The sequence below is a fragment of the Centrocercus urophasianus genome, unplaced genomic scaffold (assembly GCF_019232065.1).
Source record: "Centrocercus urophasianus isolate 14NV4802_14NV808 unplaced genomic scaffold, USGS_Curo_1.0 seq_18, whole genome shotgun sequence".
NCBI lineage: Eukaryota > Metazoa > Chordata > Aves > Galliformes > Phasianidae > Centrocercus > Centrocercus urophasianus.
This window is the reverse complement of record NW_024884733.1, coordinates 22,895,474-22,914,703: the sequence shown is the minus strand read 5'-3', so window position 1 is coordinate 22,914,703 and position 19,230 is coordinate 22,895,474. Positions and strand designations below refer to the sequence as shown.

The following is a 19,230-nucleotide window of genomic DNA, read 5'->3' as shown; positions in this document are numbered from 1 at the left end:
TCACTCTTCCAGAGGACTGAACATTTACACTTCGAACTACGTTTATTCTTTCTGAAGACATTTCTATCAAAGTTGTTCTTTGATCAGAATTAAATATTATTTTGTCGCTTGACAGATGGAAGGTGCAGGTGGATGAGGAACAAAGGAGATGCATGTGAGTGTAAGAGATGGATTTGAACTCTAAAGTGATTTAATAGAAAACAACAGGCTAGGAAAGGACATTACACAATGCAAGCACTAGGGTTTGCCCTATGCAGTAATTCAAGAACCTCTGCAGATAGTCTCCTCTTCAAGCTATCACATCAACACTATCTTTAACAACACTGAGCTCACACACAGCCTTTTCATCAGCAGATCTCACAGTAAATTAAGAACTCATCCACCATTTACAGCATCGGCAAACTCACTGCATGAGTCTACCTTAAACAAAGCATTAGAAGACAAAGAGAACTATCAGGGCACAGCCACTTATTAACGTACACAAAGAAAGTAGTTCATCTCTTAAAGCCATCCACAAAATGCCAAGAAAATGTGAGAAGCTGCTTGGGAAATTCACAGAATCTGGAAGTCATGAATCCAGACAGACAAAACTAGGGCCAAACAGCCCATGGCACCTCACTGCAAATCAGACCTCAGCAAAGAGAACAGAAAAAAAAGCAACCAAAAACCCAGTCCCCTGGGTTCACTGGATCACCAGATCATTCTGAATGGGTACAGGAGTTGGGATACAACAGAGCAGAGGTCTCTCCACCTGCTGCTACTTGAACAGTTTATTAACTTGCTTATATAGATACCATATATATATATATTTAAATTGAGTAGCATTAGAAAACCCAGCAAAATAAAACACTTCACCAGCTACCTTGTGGAAATCAAGAGACTGCAGTGCTCTTTAGGCAATTGCTCTTGGAGGTTAGTGAACTTATTAGGTGTTCGAAGAGTTGAATTTAAGATCTCTATATATACTATAAACATGTATAAAAATAACAGTGATAGCCCACAGGTGGAACACAGCACAGTTTTTGAGGAGATAGGTGCTGAAACAAGACAACCGTGTGGTTTGGAGCTTTTGTTCCCTTCTTCTATTTGATGAGCGTCTCACAAGGACAAGAACCCATCACTGCCTCCTGCTCTGTCCCTCTTGTGGGCCCACCAGCAAACAAACAGCCCTAGGCTGATGCAACATACTGCCCATGTGCTGAAGCTGTCCCCGATGCATGAAGGCTAAACATGCCATGGAAACCCTGCCACCTTTCTAACTGGTGCCAACAATGACAAATCCAAGAGGAGTTCAGGATCTAACTCCTCAAAAATGCCAGGAGTAAAAAGACAAGAGATGTAAAACAGGTAAATTTGATACATAAGCTTCCTAAAGAAATCACAATTCAGTTGCTTCTGTACAAATATGCTATTTAATGTTGCTTGCCCACTTTTTTTTTTCCATGCCATATAAGATGCGTAATTTGGATGCTGCATTGCTGCTCTAAGTATCATACACCAATTTTCCACAGACGGGTATATTTGCAAATCCCACTGTGGATACTTATGTGTGAAAGCTGGGAGACTGGAACAAAGCTCCCAAGGGCACGGCAGAGCACAGAGGTAACAAAATGAGTAGATGTAAATAGCTCTGATCATGAGCAAAGTCTCAGCAATGCACTCAGATTTGGACATGCATGTAGGGCAGTGAATAAACACACATCGAAGAATCTGGTGACAACCCAGGAATCTCATCCCATGCCAGCTCCCAGCACAGGGCTCCTGAGGAGGCAGGCAGCCCCACTAAGGGCCAGGAGGGCTGGGACACACAGGAGTGGCGCCTGTCCTACACTTCCCACAGCCGGTGTTGGCATCACAGCTCCACTCTGACTCTCAGCAGACAGACACCTCAGAGACCACAGCATCCCTTAGTCATACTGCTCCTCTTCCCCGGCCAAAATTCAATGCCTTTTAAAGAACTCAGAGGCACTGCACTAAAGTAAGAGGCAGAACATATTCTAGGAAGACATGCTAATGAGAGACAAAGCCAGTTCTTTCCTACCCTTCTGGCTGCTTTACTTTTGCTTCACAAATACACAATTCAACACTTTCTCCCCAATATTGTTTCCTTCCTTTTAAATCTACAGATTTTCAAACTTGGATTCAACAGCAGACAGCACGGAATCAGCAGCTTGCTTTGCCATCACTGTGAGCAGAATTCAACCCTACCTACAAAGAGAGGGTAAACATTTCTACCTGCTGTCAGCTTTGCATTAAAAAGTTTGCAGAGTTTCAACCAAGCACAAATGAAGAAGTTTTCAAAGATTTATGACTGCATTTTTAAAATGTATTTACTTGTAAATAATGAAAGGACTTAAGACACTGAATAAGTCTAGACTTGCCAGGGAGATTTACAAGAGCTCAGCCATTTTTAATGCGCCTATGCATGAGCACAAAAACCCTCACAGAAGTGGAAACTGGGCCCTTCAGCAAGCACTGCCTGGTTTTAGAGAGGCTGATGGATTTGATTTAGACTCTTCTGTTGCACGGCATTCTACACACCTTGTACTCAGGCCAAATAATATCAATAAGAACAAAGCTGAAAACCTGAAAGGGGGATTAGTCAGGTGACTTTTCCAAGCTTTGAGACAGTGATCAGAAGAAGATCTGGGGAAGATGTGAGGTGGTTGATAGGGGATCAGAAGAGAGGTGTAGCAGGAATCAAAGGAGACCAGCAAGCAGAGTGCAGAAGGGTTACATCTCCTTCAGCCTGCAACTATGCAGGAAAGATACAGGAACAGGGAAGACAAAAAAAAAATATACAGAAACAGTACGAAGAGTTAAGAGTTACCAGTTGTCCCAATTTCTTATTAGAACAGCTGGCTCTTGGAGCATTTCAGTAATAGCAGGCAGAACGTAAACCAGTCTTAAAATTTCACACTTAAAAATTGTCAGTTTCAACTGAGTCAGCCCCATCACACACCTAACAGTAACAGCCATACTACCCGAACCTAAGGGGCTTAAAAGGCAAAAAACCAAGTCTGAAGTGGCTGAACTAACAAATCAAACTTCTCTTGTAAGTACGAGCATAAGCTCTGGGACACAAGCATCTCTACAGGAAGCTTCTAAACTACATCTATTTTTTATGCCTTTGGTTTTATAGACAGATAAGGGTTAAAAACCTGCTTGAAGAGTACCCCAAATCCCAACTGAGAGACCAATGGCTCCATCATAAACATGACTCATACCTCTTTGTTGTGCAATCCAGATTCCAGAAGTGACAATTTTATAACAGTAACAACAACAGTAAGGTACAGAGAGGCTAAAAGGTGGAGGAAAAATAAAGCAGGCACAGTATTTCAGGATGGGCCAGCGATGATTCTGAACTCTCCATACTGAAACACGAACAGGAAGGGGTTAGAGAAAGGCAGCCATAAGAACAGCAGAGAAAATCACAAGGGGCTCTTTCTCCCCAGGATTTATGCTGCTCATGTCCTGGGATATGAATGACTCTCATTGGTCTGAGAGACTTCAGTTTTTCCTGCCCGACTTTCAAATGCTTTTGTTACTTCCATTACATTATTTCTTGCACTGTCACACATATCCTTGCAAATACTTCTCACCTTCCTTTGAATTAAGGCAGATGAAGAACAACAGATATTTTTAAAAGAAAACCTATTCCAAATTCATTTCTAGCAATAAAAACTTCTCTAAAGGTTTAACTTGCTAATAAAATGACTCTGGTTACAACTCCTAAGTACTACATATTTAGTGCTTGGATTTCCAGGGAAGCCCCAAGAAAAGGGTTCCAACCTATCCAATTTATAACTGACAGTACAGCAACAAATTGCATCAGAACAGCTGCTCTGAAAAGCTACCCAGCTACAGGCCATCTCCCTGCAATTTAAAGATTCCACTCCCCCACTTGAACACGTTTATATGCTTCCAGCAGTTTTCCTGATATTTCACAAGGATTCCCCAACACAACAACAAACAATCTTTCCTTTAATAATACCATGGGATGCACTGTAACTCGCATCTAGGGACACCCAGCTCTGCTCAGAGCAAACTTACTTGTTCTTCTAACATTGAACAAAACCAAAAAAAGGAAGTTTAAACTTGCCCAATGAAGTTTTCAAGTTTACCATTTCCCATGGCCCCAGTGCCAACAGTAGCATGTATCGAGAAAACAGTCACTTGGAAAATATTTCAACAGAGCTCAAGTAACCTGCATATACCTAGTGAACAAGGAACACATTTCCTCTGCTAAACCATGACAAATGAGAGTTCTCTTGCCTTTGTCACCTTCCATCTACCACTGGCTATGGCACAAAGGCTTCAACGCTACCAGTGCAGAACGCTGTGTCTCCTCACACCCAGATTGCTTGAGGTACAAATCTTGCCCCACTGACATCAGTTCACAACTCCAGTCTTCACCATCAAGACACTCCACATACACTGCCATAATGCCACAGGCTATGCAAACACCCATGATGGAGATCACACACTGCACACATTGCTGACAGACGCAAAACTTCCCAAAGCAACAAACTCTGGAATCCCATCACTCGCTTTTCCCTGTGGAAAGCAGGGCCAACCTTTTTGTTGTATCGTAAGATCATAACAGTAATTTATTAAAAGAATCTGTCAGAACTAGACACTACTGCATGTTTACTAAGCTTTTAAGTAATGAATGAAGGAAAAACATCTGACAGATACATCACATCAACTACACAAACCAAAATAAAAAGATCTAAAAATGCTGTTGAAGACAACATGTAAAAGTAAACACTAATATCCTGCTCCAAGTGCTTCCACAAGACTGACGGCAATAGTTTTAAAAATATTGCAAGCATAATAAAGGTTCTACTTTATTCAGATCCCATAAAAACTTCAGTTTCTACACAAGAGATTGCTTGTAAGGCTCAGATTAAGACAGACAGGCCAGATGCTCTGCAGTGCCTAATTCGCCCATCAGCACTTCACTATCCTGCCCACAAACTCAGCTTAACCATTCTGTTAACAGGTAATCACTGAGTGCCACATCAGACAGGTTAACAGCAAGGAAGAAGCAGCATGTGGTATGGGACTGCCATTGAGTGACAAAAGGATCCCCAAAGCATCATTCAATGCTAGATAAGCAGCGCAACCTGGCAGAATTTCAGCCAGGTTTCCAGATGAATGATCTGCAGAGAGCAGCATCAGGTTCAGAGAAAGCTTCAGATCAGGCTGCAGCTTCTGGGCTTCCCCTGGCTCGCTCCTCAGGGTCTTCTTTGTCTTCAAGAGGGGCCGGGAAAAGCTGTGACCCCTGGGAACACCTTTCAGGAGGTATGGCTGGTACTTCTGATGTCATCACGAACCTTACCTAAAGGGTAAGATGAGTGAAATCCATGCACAGAGCCAAGAAGTACACGCCTGTGCTACACTGCAGCATCTCATTATTACAGATGATTTCTTTGAACTCCTGTTTCATAAAGGGTAGTTAGTTCTGGGTGCTAATAACCCTGATTCAGAACTCTACTCAGCAATGTACTCATTAGCTAGACCATCTGTGTAAAGGGAACAACCTACGCTGTCACAGCACACAGAGCCTGGGGCTGACCTTAATATCTTCCCCCACATACCAGCAGAGGACAAGAGAGAAGCCTGGCATCAGTTTCATCCTTTCCTCTACTGGAGGAAGATGTCTGGGCTAGCAAGCAAGCTTCACACCCATCATGTCACACTGCCAGCTGTGGGAAACGCACTGTAGCAACTCCTTTCTCTACAGTCCTGGTGGTAAGGTGGGAAATTTGGCTGCCCTGTTAGTGCTAAGACATGACAGAAATCTGACTTACAGCAAGAGAGACTTTACAAGCTATGTGAAATAGGTCTCTTGACACTATTCACAGCCACTGTGAGTTAGCTGATGGACTGGAAAGCACCCAGTGTGACATGGAACTGCAAAGTCTACAGCATTCGTTGCTTTTCATCTTCTTGTTCCTTCCTCTGTATCACAAATCTCCCTGCAAGGACAAACTATCACAAACTGCACAGCAGGCTCTTCTACAGATTCTTCCTACCTGCATGTAAGTCGTCCTCAAGACTCAGACCAAACCACTTGGGTGACCCATTAATGCAGGAACAGCCTTCCCAGACACAGGTTGAAGGACAACAGAACAGTGAGGACAATTCAAAAACAAGTGAAACTGCAAGTTCAGATTTTGTCCTTTTTTCAAGCAACTTAATTCTTCTGAAACCTGCTTTACTGGTCAAGAAGTTTCACAAAGCTGGTATCAGCTTAGCATCCTTGAACTCCTACCTTTTTGTCATTAATTCCAGACAGGCCAAGGGGTTAAAAAGCCATCAAGCATACAACACAAGACAAATAAGCAAGCAGGATAGAGTAAGGACTTCCCTTAGGAAACTAGCTCACCACCAAAAAAAAACACCAACAAAAACTACTTGAAAACACATCCACTTGAATGGGGAATGGTTATAAATTACAGGCAAGTGACAGACCTGGAAACAGGAGTCTCGAGTACATGACTGAATTCATATAAAAGCCTTTTGTAATAAAACTTGCTAACCTCACATCTAGAAACAGCAACAACCTCTAGCAAAGCCACCGGTACTCAATACTACACTGTAGCATAACCTGATTCGGAACAACCAAGCCCTAAATAAACCCAAAGCAGCCAGAACCAAGTGCTCTGCAGACCCCTAGGAAACTGGCATCACCCAGGCAAGGGCTAACTTGCAACATTCCTCAACCAACTGAGCCAGATTAGCTGGGAATATTATTATTTCCATAAAACAGCATGCATAAGGTGAATGAATCTTCACAGCTAGACATAAAGCAGTGTGCTTTAGCATCCTGCAGCTGGTCAAAGAACATGCTTAGAAGAATGAGGTTTTGAGGTCTTAGCGGGCAACGTGCACAGGAGATGAGCAAGCCTTCCCTATCCCAAGGGTGCCAGACCTTCTCTTTTGGACCTAGCAAGCCTCTCCAATAACAGTGTTCCTACTAAATTATGACAGTTTCAATATACCTTGGAGTATTGGGATTCTACATAAACAGTGAGCAACAGCTCAACCAAAGGTAACCTCACATGGGCTGCTGCAACTAGAAAGGATGTCAAAGTACATGAACCGGGGTGTGAAAACACTCAGTACAAACCTGCAATTGTACCTTCTTAAGCACAAATAAAGACAAAAAGGGTACACAGTGAACAGGCTTGCAGGTAAGATTAAAATCCACTACTTACATCTTACCCTCAAGGAAGCATCAGCAGATAGATAGATAGATATATATATATATTTTAATAGCAGGCCAGTGCACCTAGCTGAAAACTAGAAATAAAGGCTAACTTAAGTAAAAAGATGCAAGGATTCTAGTTATACACTGCAAGGAAGTATGGAGGACAACGGTTCAAATAAAGTCAACCGTGTTGGAAATAGTGCATGAAATCCCAGAAGTGACAAAACTACCAGTCAGTGAAGAAGATGAAAGGAACCAAGTGGAAGAAATCAATCAAGAAGAAAGATTTTTCTCCTTTTTTAAAAGGCAGGCAAGGGGCCAGATAACATAAGTGGGCACACACGCAAAAAATACCCCACAACATTAGCTGTGAGTACAGCAAATGATAAATTTGATAATAAACTTAGACACAGGGACAGATTTGCTTCAAACTTAGGAATGACAGCAAGCATGGAGGGGTGCAAACAATTTTTCTTGCACTGGAAAAGAAAATTGTTCTAATGCAAATGGATGAGCTGATTAACAAAGCTTGCAGAGTCTGTTGTGAAAGACGGGTGAATGGAGAGAACCCGAGGGAGACACTAAGAGCACGTAAACCAAATCAGGGAGCAGCTGACTGCATTTAGAAGGAAGCAGCTATAGGAGCACTTAGAAACACGAAAACAAGAATATGACCTAGGCACAGTAAACATGCTGAAGTGGACAGGAATAGAAGGCATCTGTTCATCGTATTCTTGAACTGGAGAAGTATCAGTGTAGTTTCACAAATGCCATTTGTTATTATTACTTTTGATGATCAGGAGGAGGTAGGGGATTATCAGAGCTGTTATTTTTTTACTGAATTCTTAAAAACCTTATGTGGAAACTATATTTACTCTTTCCAGCACTAAAACCAACTGTTGAAGAGGGGGGAAAAACCCTTAATTTATGGAAATCCCAAACTCACCCTCCCATGCATTAACTTCACATCATTACTAGGACAAAGACTACATGTTTTCTCTATTGTGAGGATATACAAGCATTTTTTTTCTTGAAAAATAGTTTACTACGTCACTGAAATTGCAGAAGCATCTGTGCACTCTGGGGACTTCAAACATTGCATCAATTATCTGAATAAATAATGAAAAGACACTGTGAATAAAATGTTCCATCAAGCCCCATTCACAAGTCAATTGCTTTTTGAGTCTAGCAATATACTGTAATATTTATATGTTATTCCATTTTACAGGAGGTTAGGAGTTTTCTGTGCTATAGTTACTACAGTTTGGGAACAAAAGCTGCTAGAATACAAAAGGCTACAGGAAGCATAACACACACTTAGATCCTCCGCTGTAAAATCTCTTTCCATACTAAAACCAAACAAAGGAAGCATCAAAACTCCAACTGGAAGCAAAGGGACACACCAAGTCCCACCAGCAGGTCAGGCCAGTGACCAGCACTTAATGCTTTAAAATTGGGTCCCTGTCAAGCAGCACTTGGTCAGGGCAGAGCACGAATGCCTGTTTGTTGAGCTGTCGTTTCCAAAGAGTCTCTGGCTGGCACCTGGAAACAGCACAAGCATAAGGCTGATTATCATTTCTGTAACCCCAGAGGAAAACGATCAGGCAAGATGTTTGAGTAAGAGCAATGCTGTTCGAAGGCAGCATTCATAAACAGAACAAAGACTAAACAAAAAGCTAAACAAGTACATCATAATTAACAACAACCACCAAACTTTTAATTAAGATACGCAAGAAAAATCAAGGAGAGCTAATTAAAAAACACAAGCGTATATACTTCCTTAGAAAAATCTGAATTGGTTCTGCAAACCAAACAGGCTAATTGTAAGTGATCACAATTATTTTGTCACTGTTACACAGTTCGAGAACGATTTTTTCAGCCTGCCGCTTAATCCTGATCTTGTTTGTACTTCCCTGTTCTCTAATCTAAGATTCTCCAAGCCAAATTCTCCCAAAACTGAAGAACACACCACAGAAACTTAACTTCACACAGCAGGCCTATTTTGTAATTAGTCTGAGGCACTCTTTCCTGCCTAGGACAGTATTATTCTCACAAGGCCAGAATTCTAATTACGGTGCACTCCCCCTATTCACTCTGAACAAACCCAGAGCTCACAGAAATGGGTCCTGATGCACAGCCACATTAGGGCCACTGCACTCCACCTGCTCTTGTATCCAAGGCTGCCAGACCAATGTAAAAATATGATGCAATTTCACATCTTTATCTGGTAGGTACGAACTTTCCTTAAGGCTAAAAAAGAAGTTACAGATAATAGTAATCTAACTGACATTATTAAGGTTTTACTTCTTTTCTCATGTAGCACCCTTACATAGAAATACATCCACTTGGATTACTAATCCAACTCTACAAAATGGTACCAGGCCAACCTAAACACTACCAGGTAGTTAATGGTGTCAGAAATGTGCCAAGAATGCAGACAGAATTAAAGAGCTTATTTGCTACATATCTATTTACAGAAAATTAAAGTTTAATATAGCAAATAGCTATAAAAATCCCAAGTATGCCTAAGAAAAAAATAAAAACGGGTAAAAAAAGAAATTACCACACAAAATGCCACAACACCAATACCAAAATGACATAACACTAAGAGCCTCCACATCTCCCCAGAGTATAAATGAACCCACCATCCCATCAAGACCAGCGCAGCTGAGAAAAAGCTATCTTTTGAAGTTCTTTCTGTGCCAAAACCCTACTTTCTGAAACACTTAAAATGTCTTACATACAATAAGAATTTACAAGCCAGTGGAAGTCGCGTGCAATTGGTGAGGGAAAAGGCTCATTCCAGCACAAAGGCCTTGTTGCCTGCACAGCCATAAGCCTCATCTCTCAATCAGTCTTTTTTTTTTCCCCAAGCCTTAACTGAATTAATTTCCTATGGCTTCTCTTGCTCTCCCCTAAAACAACTCAACATTAACAACCAAATAAACGCCACAACGCTTTAACGCCTCTGAACGCTACCTGACGTACAAACCCGATTTACTTCTCCTTGTTTCAGCATCCCCACCGCCCGCACATCGCTCAGCACAGGGGATGAACTCGCACTGACTGCCCACGGGTTTCTGCTCCCACCACGCCGCAGGTTGCTCCCCACGGCCCCCAGCACCGCGCTCCTCAAGGTGCCCTTCAAGATGTTGTGAACAAATAAATAAACGGGAATGGCTTAAACAAACAAACAACTTACTTTAAAGGCCCCAGCCGCTTTTTTTAACCTCGAGCAGCCAGGTGCTGGCACACAACAGCCTCACCCGCACCTGTGCAGTGTTGCAGCACGTGCTGGGGCAGCAGGCGCTCATCAGCAGCCACTTAAAACACATTACTTGCGCTGACCTCACCGCACCGAAACCGAAGTGCTCGCAAAGTTCACTCTTCCCCCCCGTTTACATGCAATATCGCAAATAAGCAGCACTGCTGAGCACGAAGCGACCTGCCAGACCTTAATCAACTGCAGCCCTCTCCCTCCTTTCCCCCATCCCACAAAGAAAAGTTCAGAAAACTCCCCGAATCCATTTTTCAGCCCCCTCTTTTAAGCTCCCCCCGACCCCGCGGGACCCCCCATACTGTGCTCCCCCCCGCAGCCCCCATCCCGCGCCTCACCGCGCGGTGCACGCGCATCTTCCGCCGCGGGTTGCAGGAGGCGCGGAGTCGGCGGCCCGAGCAGCGCGTGCGACGGTGGCTGCGACGGCACGTGGCGGCTGCGGGGTCTCCCGCGCTGGAAAGCGGGGCGGGACGCGGCGCTACGCAGCGGCGTGAAGCGGCGCCGCCATCTTGTCGGCGGCAGCGCCCGGCGGATTAGGGCTAGGGGGAGCGGGGACGGGCTTTTTATCTCGGCAGGCGCTGCGGGGAGTCGGCTCCGTGCTCGGCGGCGGCGGCAGCCGGGGGAGCTGTAGGGGCGGCCGGGGTGGGGAGGGGGGGGAGCCCGCGTGGCTCGGTGAGCCCCGGGCGGGGTGAGCCCGGAGGTCGGTGCCTGAGGGGAAGAACCGAGCCGAGGTAACGTACCCAGCGGGTGTGCAGGCTCTGCTCCCTCCCGGGGCCGCGACGCATCCAGGTGCCTCGCGGAGCGGAGCTGGAAATAAACGAAAGGCAGCCGGTGGGACGCGGTGCGTGCAGACCCCTGCCTGGGGTGCTTCCTTGCCGCCGGTGACCTCCTCCGATAAAGACGTACAAAGAAGAATTTTGAGCAGGTTAAAAAGCCTCTTTTTCAATCAATGCTCAAGGAACGGATAAGATGATGTGACACAAATGTATGATCGTGTGCCACAAATAGAACATTGTGGGAAGCTTTCCCTTAAACATAAGCTTTGTCCTATATTTTTTCAAACAGTTTATTTCCTTGCTGTGTAGGTCATTCTTAACATTAGGCTAAATTTAGCCGAAGATGCACCAACAGCACAGACCGCCTCGGGAAGCTGAGCGGGCTGCAGGCTGACTGCTGGCCTGGGCAGGGGGCTGGCTGCAAAACCTTGGCTTTTTTAGTGAATTTTTCTCTGCACAGCTCGATTAGGGGTAATAAAGCCACAGCTATTCAAATAAAATATCTCTAGAAAACTAAAAGTTTACAGTGTGGTTTGCCTGGTACGCTCGTGCTGCAAGCCTGAATGCAACCTGCATTAATTTCAAGGGTATTTCTGCCATGTAGCGAGGGAGGACTGTTGCCCTAACATCTCAGGGCTTTTGAAGATCTGTACCTGGGACTTCAAAACGGAGGCCTAATCTCTGCTTCCACTAAGGATGGCAGAATTTGTACTTGTTTATGGACTTTGATTTTCAGTTCTTTGTGTATAAATTTAGCTGTGGGTGGGGTATCCTTGGCCAGATTTTTCCCTATATGCTATACATAACAGAATGACAGAAAGACATACATGATTCTGTGTTAGATTGACAATGAATTGCATTTGCTAGCAAATACTGGATCAGATCCATCTGTTTCAGAAATTAGCATAGCAGCAGTTTGTTTGTTTGGCTTCATCTGTCTATTAGTTTGGTCAAAATCCTCATTTTAGAGACAAACTAGCACATACAGAAAGGACCTGTGATACTGTCTGTGCAGGCATCCCATGGAACAAATTACTCTAAAAAATGAGGTTATGAAATGCAATTATCAGAAAAGTAGACAGAGCTAAATTAAGATTTTTTTTTTTTTTCTGGAACCAAGTTTGATTTTTTTTTGTTAGTGCATTCTAACAGTCTTAATATATGGAAAATATTATACCCCTAAGCAATACGCTGGTAGCAGAATACTTCTCTCCAAACCTAAGTTGTGTTGCTGTACTTGTAGATACTCCACGCCTTTTCTTTTGGTATATTTTGGCAGAATTAAGGAGATCCTTCCTGACTCAAGCCTCCAGAGCCATCTTTTGAGGTGGTATTGATATTCTTAAAAATTGAGAAGTCCAGTTCCAAATGAGTCAAAAAGGACGTAGTCCATTCAAAGATATCACAGCTTTTCTAAAACCATTTCATTCTGAAGTCCTGTATGTCTAAATTAAATTACATCTTTTAGAAAGATGTGCTGTTTTTGTTTTTAATTTATAGTATATTGAATCTGCACTTTTCCGTATTTCACTTGTTTCCAATGATTTATTAGATTGTTGAAAAAAATATTTAAAAACTATACTAAATATTGGTTACAATGCAAGTATATCTCCACGAGTGTAGGAAAAGGTCTGCATCACACAGTTAATGATCCTTATGTGATATTTCCTTGTTGATACGAGTCTGGATTCATAGGATATTCCTAACTGTCTTTTAAAACTATAGCAGTAAATAGTGCAAAGAAAGTCTTCGGTAATCTTCAGAGTACAGACTGAAACTTATTCTAAAAAGGACAAATCTAAGCAGGTCTGTTCAAATACGAAGAAACGTGGATGTTATCAATATATCTTACGAATGAATAGTGCTAATATATTTTTAACTATGTAGTATGCAGAGTAGATTTAGTTCATTCTCATGTCACTTCGTTTCTTAGTTACATATCAAAGCCACCAACAAAAACACCTTTGAAAATAAGAACTTACGTTTCTCCTTCAGAAAAATGAGTCCTATGTTGTAGGCAATGGAAATGCTGTGTAGTCTCAACTCAAAGGCCGTGAGGGCTCATTCTACACAGGAATTAGGAAAGCACCTGTGTTGCTTTGTCTACGCACATCTGTCTCTACCTGAGCATCTAATTCATATTACTCCTCCCACAGCCCGCCCCATTTCTTTGTCAAATCTGAGCACCCAACAATAGGCTCCGTAGAAGTTTAGGAACCTGGGCTGAATGGAGGAGGCGTGATTTGCTAATGAGAAGTGACTTACCTGGTGCACTGTTGAAATCATCACAGTTTGATTGTGTTGCGTTACGATGAATGAGAAATACTAATGTTGGCGACAAAGTCTGATAGCTTCTCGGGGCTATATGAGCATGATGTTGAAATCTATTCAGAGTATAATACTCTAAATCAGTATATTGTTAATGCATACCACTTTTTAGAGTAAATACCAAATGTTGTCAGAAATAAGTATTTGTGTGTTTTTTGCAGTAGAGTACAGTTTTCAAGGTAAGCGTAGGAACCCATTACAAAGCTTATCTTTGACTATAAAAGCTATAAACACATAAAAGGCTTAAAGGACATCAGATACAAACTTTGATTCTTCACGTCGTCAAAACTCCCATGCAACCAATGTTCCCACAACGAGTGTTCTTCAGGAATGCTAATAAAATATATGGCCGGATTCATTCAGGATTTTCATTTAGATCATGTTACACTGTATTGAGTAGTGATTTTTTAAATTATAATTAGGTATTGAATGTAAGGCAATGTGGTACTATTTTTGAAAATGCACAGAGATGTGGTTCACTATAAATACTGAACATGACATCCAGTCATCATGAGCTACTGTACAGAGAGGGGATGAAAATGATGGTGGATCCCACTGAAGATTAGCCTTAAGTCTCTTTCTGGTTTTACTTAGATTCAGAATAGTAGGAGTTGGGAGGAAGAAATAAATAAAACATCTTTTTGGAAAGCAGGTGACTATCAGAGCACTGATTTAAACCATGAAGACTCATCTCTGATCAGCCCTTTAGCTGATCAGAAGAATAGCGTTAAGAAGTGAGGTTGGTTCAGAACTCTCCACGCTGCCCCCCAAGTGGCATTTATCAGAAAATTCCCGCTTTTCTTTTGACTGCTATTCCATCCTCTCTGAAGTTCTCCACATAATTCAGTCAGTGAGTCCAACTGATTTATCACAGTCACTCAAACATGTTTTTACACCATTCATTGAATATTTCAGTACAGGTCTAATCTCATTTGGATTTATTACAATTTATCTTGGATTAAGCATTTATCTGCTAAGGATTTTGACCTATTCTATGAGGTACTGATGAAGCATAGGAGTTCAGGAACTTCTAAGCACATTAGGATGAATCAGCAATGTTCTTTTTTAACACAGACTTCACACGTTATCTTTTTTTTCAATCAACTTTGCAACATTCATGCAGATACATTGAATGAGCATCTAATTTTCACTTAATACAGCCAGTAACCTGCAAGACTCTTAGCATGAAGTAGGAGGAAAGATGCATTTAATTAGGAGCGGCTTAAAAGATCAGGCCTCAGAGCCATGTGACTTCATATTCACTCTCCCTTCAACAACCAGTGTAACAATTGGTTTTTTATGTACCAATTTAAATGTTTTTCCTTCTTTTTGAATTGTATTTTGGCAAGTCTCCTTTTTGTACTTTTTGTTGTTTGCGCAGCCTGAAGAGGAAAAAAAACAAAAACAAAAACAAAGAAAGATGAATTAGATATTCATCTTAATGTCATTTTTTTCTTATTTGGATAGGTTCGTACTGCTCCCTCTACTGATATACACAGTACTACACCAGTGGAAGTTGAGTGGTATTCTCATGTGACTAAAAGTTAGCCTTTGGCTTTAGTTTGTGGCAAAGCTACCAACGAATACCCAAAAAGAACTAGATTTTACCATGCTTACTAATTTTGTATATTTATCATGCTGTAGAACTCACATTTTGTGCCACTGTAATTGCGCAAAAGTTAGAGAATTGGAGTAGCTGCTTTAATTTTGTATGTAGGCTTTTCTCATAGCTTGTCTTTCTAATTCATGATATCACAGCACAAAGAGTGCTTAAATACCTTAAGGCAGTCTTTGGTAATACTAGAAATCAGACACTGGATATGAAACTGCACAATTTAACATGTTTACACACTCTTATTAATGGAATTAGGAAGAAAATGTATGTTTCATTTCCAGTACGCATTTCTACCTTTTGCTAAATACAGTTGCATTTAGAATGTGCAGTCATGTAACAAATGACTATATTGTAGTAGTATTAGTCATGTTGAGGACTCTCCTTGCTTACCAGGGAGTTTACAGTATGGATGTAACTAAAGAGATGAAACCTATGATTTTAAGAGGACTCTAGCACCTGTACATCTGAATTAATTAAATGGAATAATGTAATTTGATTGTGTGTTTCACGTGAACACTTCATATCTCGTTTCTTTACAGCATTGGGGTACAGCATGGTTTGCACACCTGGCCACACATCATGGAAGGTAGATGCACTTGGTCAAGCACGGCAAACCTTGGTCAATCCATGCTGATTATTGTTCATAATCACCTTCTCTTCCTCCTTCTCCAGAAATTACATGTAAGGATGTGCGCCATTATTTTCTCAGAGAAAAGCAAATGCTGATTAGCCTATAGGTCTCCAGATTGTCCTTCTTGTCTTAGCAGAATGGGATTTTGGGTGGATTTGTGTGTGATATCAGACTTCCACTTCACAGTTAAGAGATTTGACATAGTCCGTAATAATATGCTCCATATAAACCAGGATTGAAAAGTCTATAAACAGTTATTGATCTCCACATGCTACTGAGGAAATTTTCCAAGATCAGTGACAGCTTGGAATCACTGGCATTTTAAAATTATAGATCACTGCTTCACTTTTTTGGCATTGACAATCTTGCATTATGGCAATGAACATGTTAGATGTGCATAGGAAAAAAAATACAAAATGCTTTTAACATTTTAGCATTATTTGTTTGAGCAATACTAAAGATAGAAATTTCCTGATAGTATTCAAAATAATGGTTTTGTTTATTAAAGATATACATGAATTAAAGTGAAGTTAGGATAAGAAAAGTGCTTGTTTGTGTGAAAAGAATATCTGCTTTCTCTACACAAACATCTCCTGAGGTTACTTTGATTCATACCTGATTACGTTAATGACTAAAACAGGTTTTTACTCCTGGTAACACTGCAGACTGCCTACAGTTATAGAAGAGTAAAAATAATTTTCCATCTGCCCCAAGTCCTTGGCAGTACAACTCACAGTCAATTCTTTTCCTGAAGTTATTTACAATGAGGAGGATTGGTTTCAAGTCATTGTCCTTATAGACACTGTCAAAACCTCTTTGGCCAGCCACTGGACTTCCCTATCATTCGGGAGGAACTGTGCACTCACCTCCAAAAAGGCAAATTTTACATGACAGGACAGGGTGTGTTTATAATGTGTTCACATGTTACATGTTAGCTGTTAGTGCATGCTAAACCACCTCTTCATTGTTGATGACAAAATGTTTGGAAATCCTGAGCTTGTTGCATGCTGCCTGAGGTAGGAAGGACCTAATGCTGCTCCCACAGGGATCCCTCCAGCTGGTGAATTCTGAAGGACATTTCATATGCCTTGGCTGGAAAGGTGGTGATTTCTATGTATTGGCTGGGAGAAATGAGAAAGGTAAATGAGTGCTAGTTTCATAATTTACTGTATTAGATTCCTGCACCACAAAAGCACATTGTAGATATGTTTTAAGAATTTGACTAATAAGATTAGTTGGCAAGTAATATTTTAAGGCAAAAAGAATGCAATAGAAAATGTTAAATCTGAATTCGGAAAGAGGAAGAAGCATTGCAAATGATAGGCAGCTTTGAACTAAGAACTTTGAATACAGACTCAAATTGTCTAAGATACAACTGGGCTTGCTTTATTTCTATGACAGCATCAGTTCATCCACAGTCTCTCACGGCATGATATATGCAAAGGTATCTTTATTTTGCTATCTCAGTTTCTTTTGGGGAAAGAATTGTGATCACTTATCTAGCATTAGGAGTACAGAGACTTTCAAATTTCTCTTAAAATATGTGGTACTGCAAACAACGGATATAAAATGAGATTCACACACATAGCTTTGCTCGTGGCCAAGAACTGTGTTGCAATATGCCGGAAATCCAAACATCCTCCTACTCCCAGAGCCTTGCTGACAGATCTGCAACAACTTCTTTCTCTTGGAAAAGCTACATACAGAATCAGAATAAGAAATAGAGAAGCATGCTTATTCTGAGAAACTAATCTAATCTATAAAATGAAGGCTAAAGATTTATATGAAAATTGCATTACTTTTGAAAATTCTACGCTGCCAGGTAACAGACATTATCTAACTCCCCTGAAGAAACCCCTCAAAGAGTAAACCTTGTCATTCCTGAAACAGCAACAACAGCAACCCTTAGGATTAGTGTCATTGTTTTCTTATGTAGGCATTTAGACTGACAAATCGTTTGGTTTCTGCCTAAGTACAGGGGTGTGCATTAATGGAACTTGATACAGAAATAGAACCTTAGTTCAGCAGATCCTCCTTTGTAGAAAAACCAATTAAAAAGCAAACACAGGGGAATAGAAAAACAAGTAACTTTTATAGGAACGTATTTTTTAAACAGAGCACACTTTGCAAGAAGTGCTCTATTAGATACTACATATTTTAATTAGCTGTTTAGAAAATCAAGTTGACAGTGTCCTTTAATTAGTAGACGTTGACTTATTCCACATGTATTATGGCATAGTGAATCTTATTAAGATAAATGTTTCTCTCTGAAGATACAAAAAAAAAAAAAATCCACTATCATTTGTTTGCCTACCAGATTGCTCACCATCAATACGTCTGCTACTTAAAATGATGAATTTTAGTCACATATTTAATTAGCTAATAGCTGATCTCACTGTAGGGTCTTGATCCTCCTTACATGTATTCTTTCATCCTCAAAAAGTCTCTGGTTATATCTTGTTTTTGAAGTTCTCTTTTGAAATTGTCCTTGCTACTTTCAGACTTAAAGCGCAGCAAATTAAATTAATAAAAGTAAAAATTATTGTGAAAACATTTAAGGTTTTGAGTACAGTTGTATATCTACTGTTCATTATAACGCATTGCTAGAGGCTATGGATTTTAAAAACATTTAAAGATGTTAGTTTTTCCACTTGGATTGCTTCAGATACTTGGTCTGAGAGAAAATTATGTGTGCTTTTAAAGGCTATTCACTCATTTAAGGGTTCTGTGCACTTGCACATCGCTGCTCAGTATGCAGCCTTCTGGTAGAATTTGTGTTGTTTGATGGCAACAGTTGGACAGTGCAGTGAATGTATTCTGGGTCAAGATAACTGTTAAAAAAAGATGTCTTGTAGTGTTAACACTAATAGTGTTCATGGACATTTGGTTTGGAAGAGGACTCTTTGGGAGGTACTTTGTTATTAGCTGTTCATGGCATATGACTAATGGTACTTCTCAGTCTAATAGAGTAACATTCAAGGAGAGTGGTGACTGAAGTGAGAGCCAATGTCTGGCCTCCAAACCTGTGTTTCTCTCTGCGATGCGCAGTGATGTATCATGCCACCAGTACCAAGAGGATAAGCGAGAAGAAAGCTTCCTTGTTACAGGGATTGCATTTGGACAGGTGACAGTGACAGGCGTGGTGCTGCCAGCGCCAGAGATGGTGTTGCAGTTTGGAGCTTCCCTGTGAATAACCTGGAGGCAGACTGGGGGGCTTAGGGAAATGTCGGCTGCCATCATTTATGAAAGTTCTGAAGAAGCTCTGTGAGATGGATTTGTCAATGAACTCGTAGCTACATGGACTTGTCTGCACCTGCCATTCAGCTGGCTTTAGCTGAACTATTTATCTATATATATACACAAAATATCTGTCTTACTTGTAAA

At 41.1% G+C, this 19,230-nt stretch overlaps 1 protein-coding gene across 1 annotated transcript in view; it reads right to left on the bottom strand.

Annotated features, from left to right (window-relative positions):
• ELAVL4 (ELAV like RNA binding protein 4) overlaps window positions 1-10,869 on the bottom strand; it is a 72,064-nt gene extending 61,195 nt beyond the window's left edge. The window contains exon 1 of the mRNA XM_042819584.1: window positions 10,835-10,869. Within this exon, the coding sequence (XP_042675518.1) occupies window positions 10,835-10,852 (18 nt within the window). The 5' untranslated portion in view covers window positions 10,853-10,869. The remainder of the gene's footprint in view (window positions 1-10,834) is intronic.
• Window positions 10,870-19,230: the final 8,361 nt, after the last annotated feature.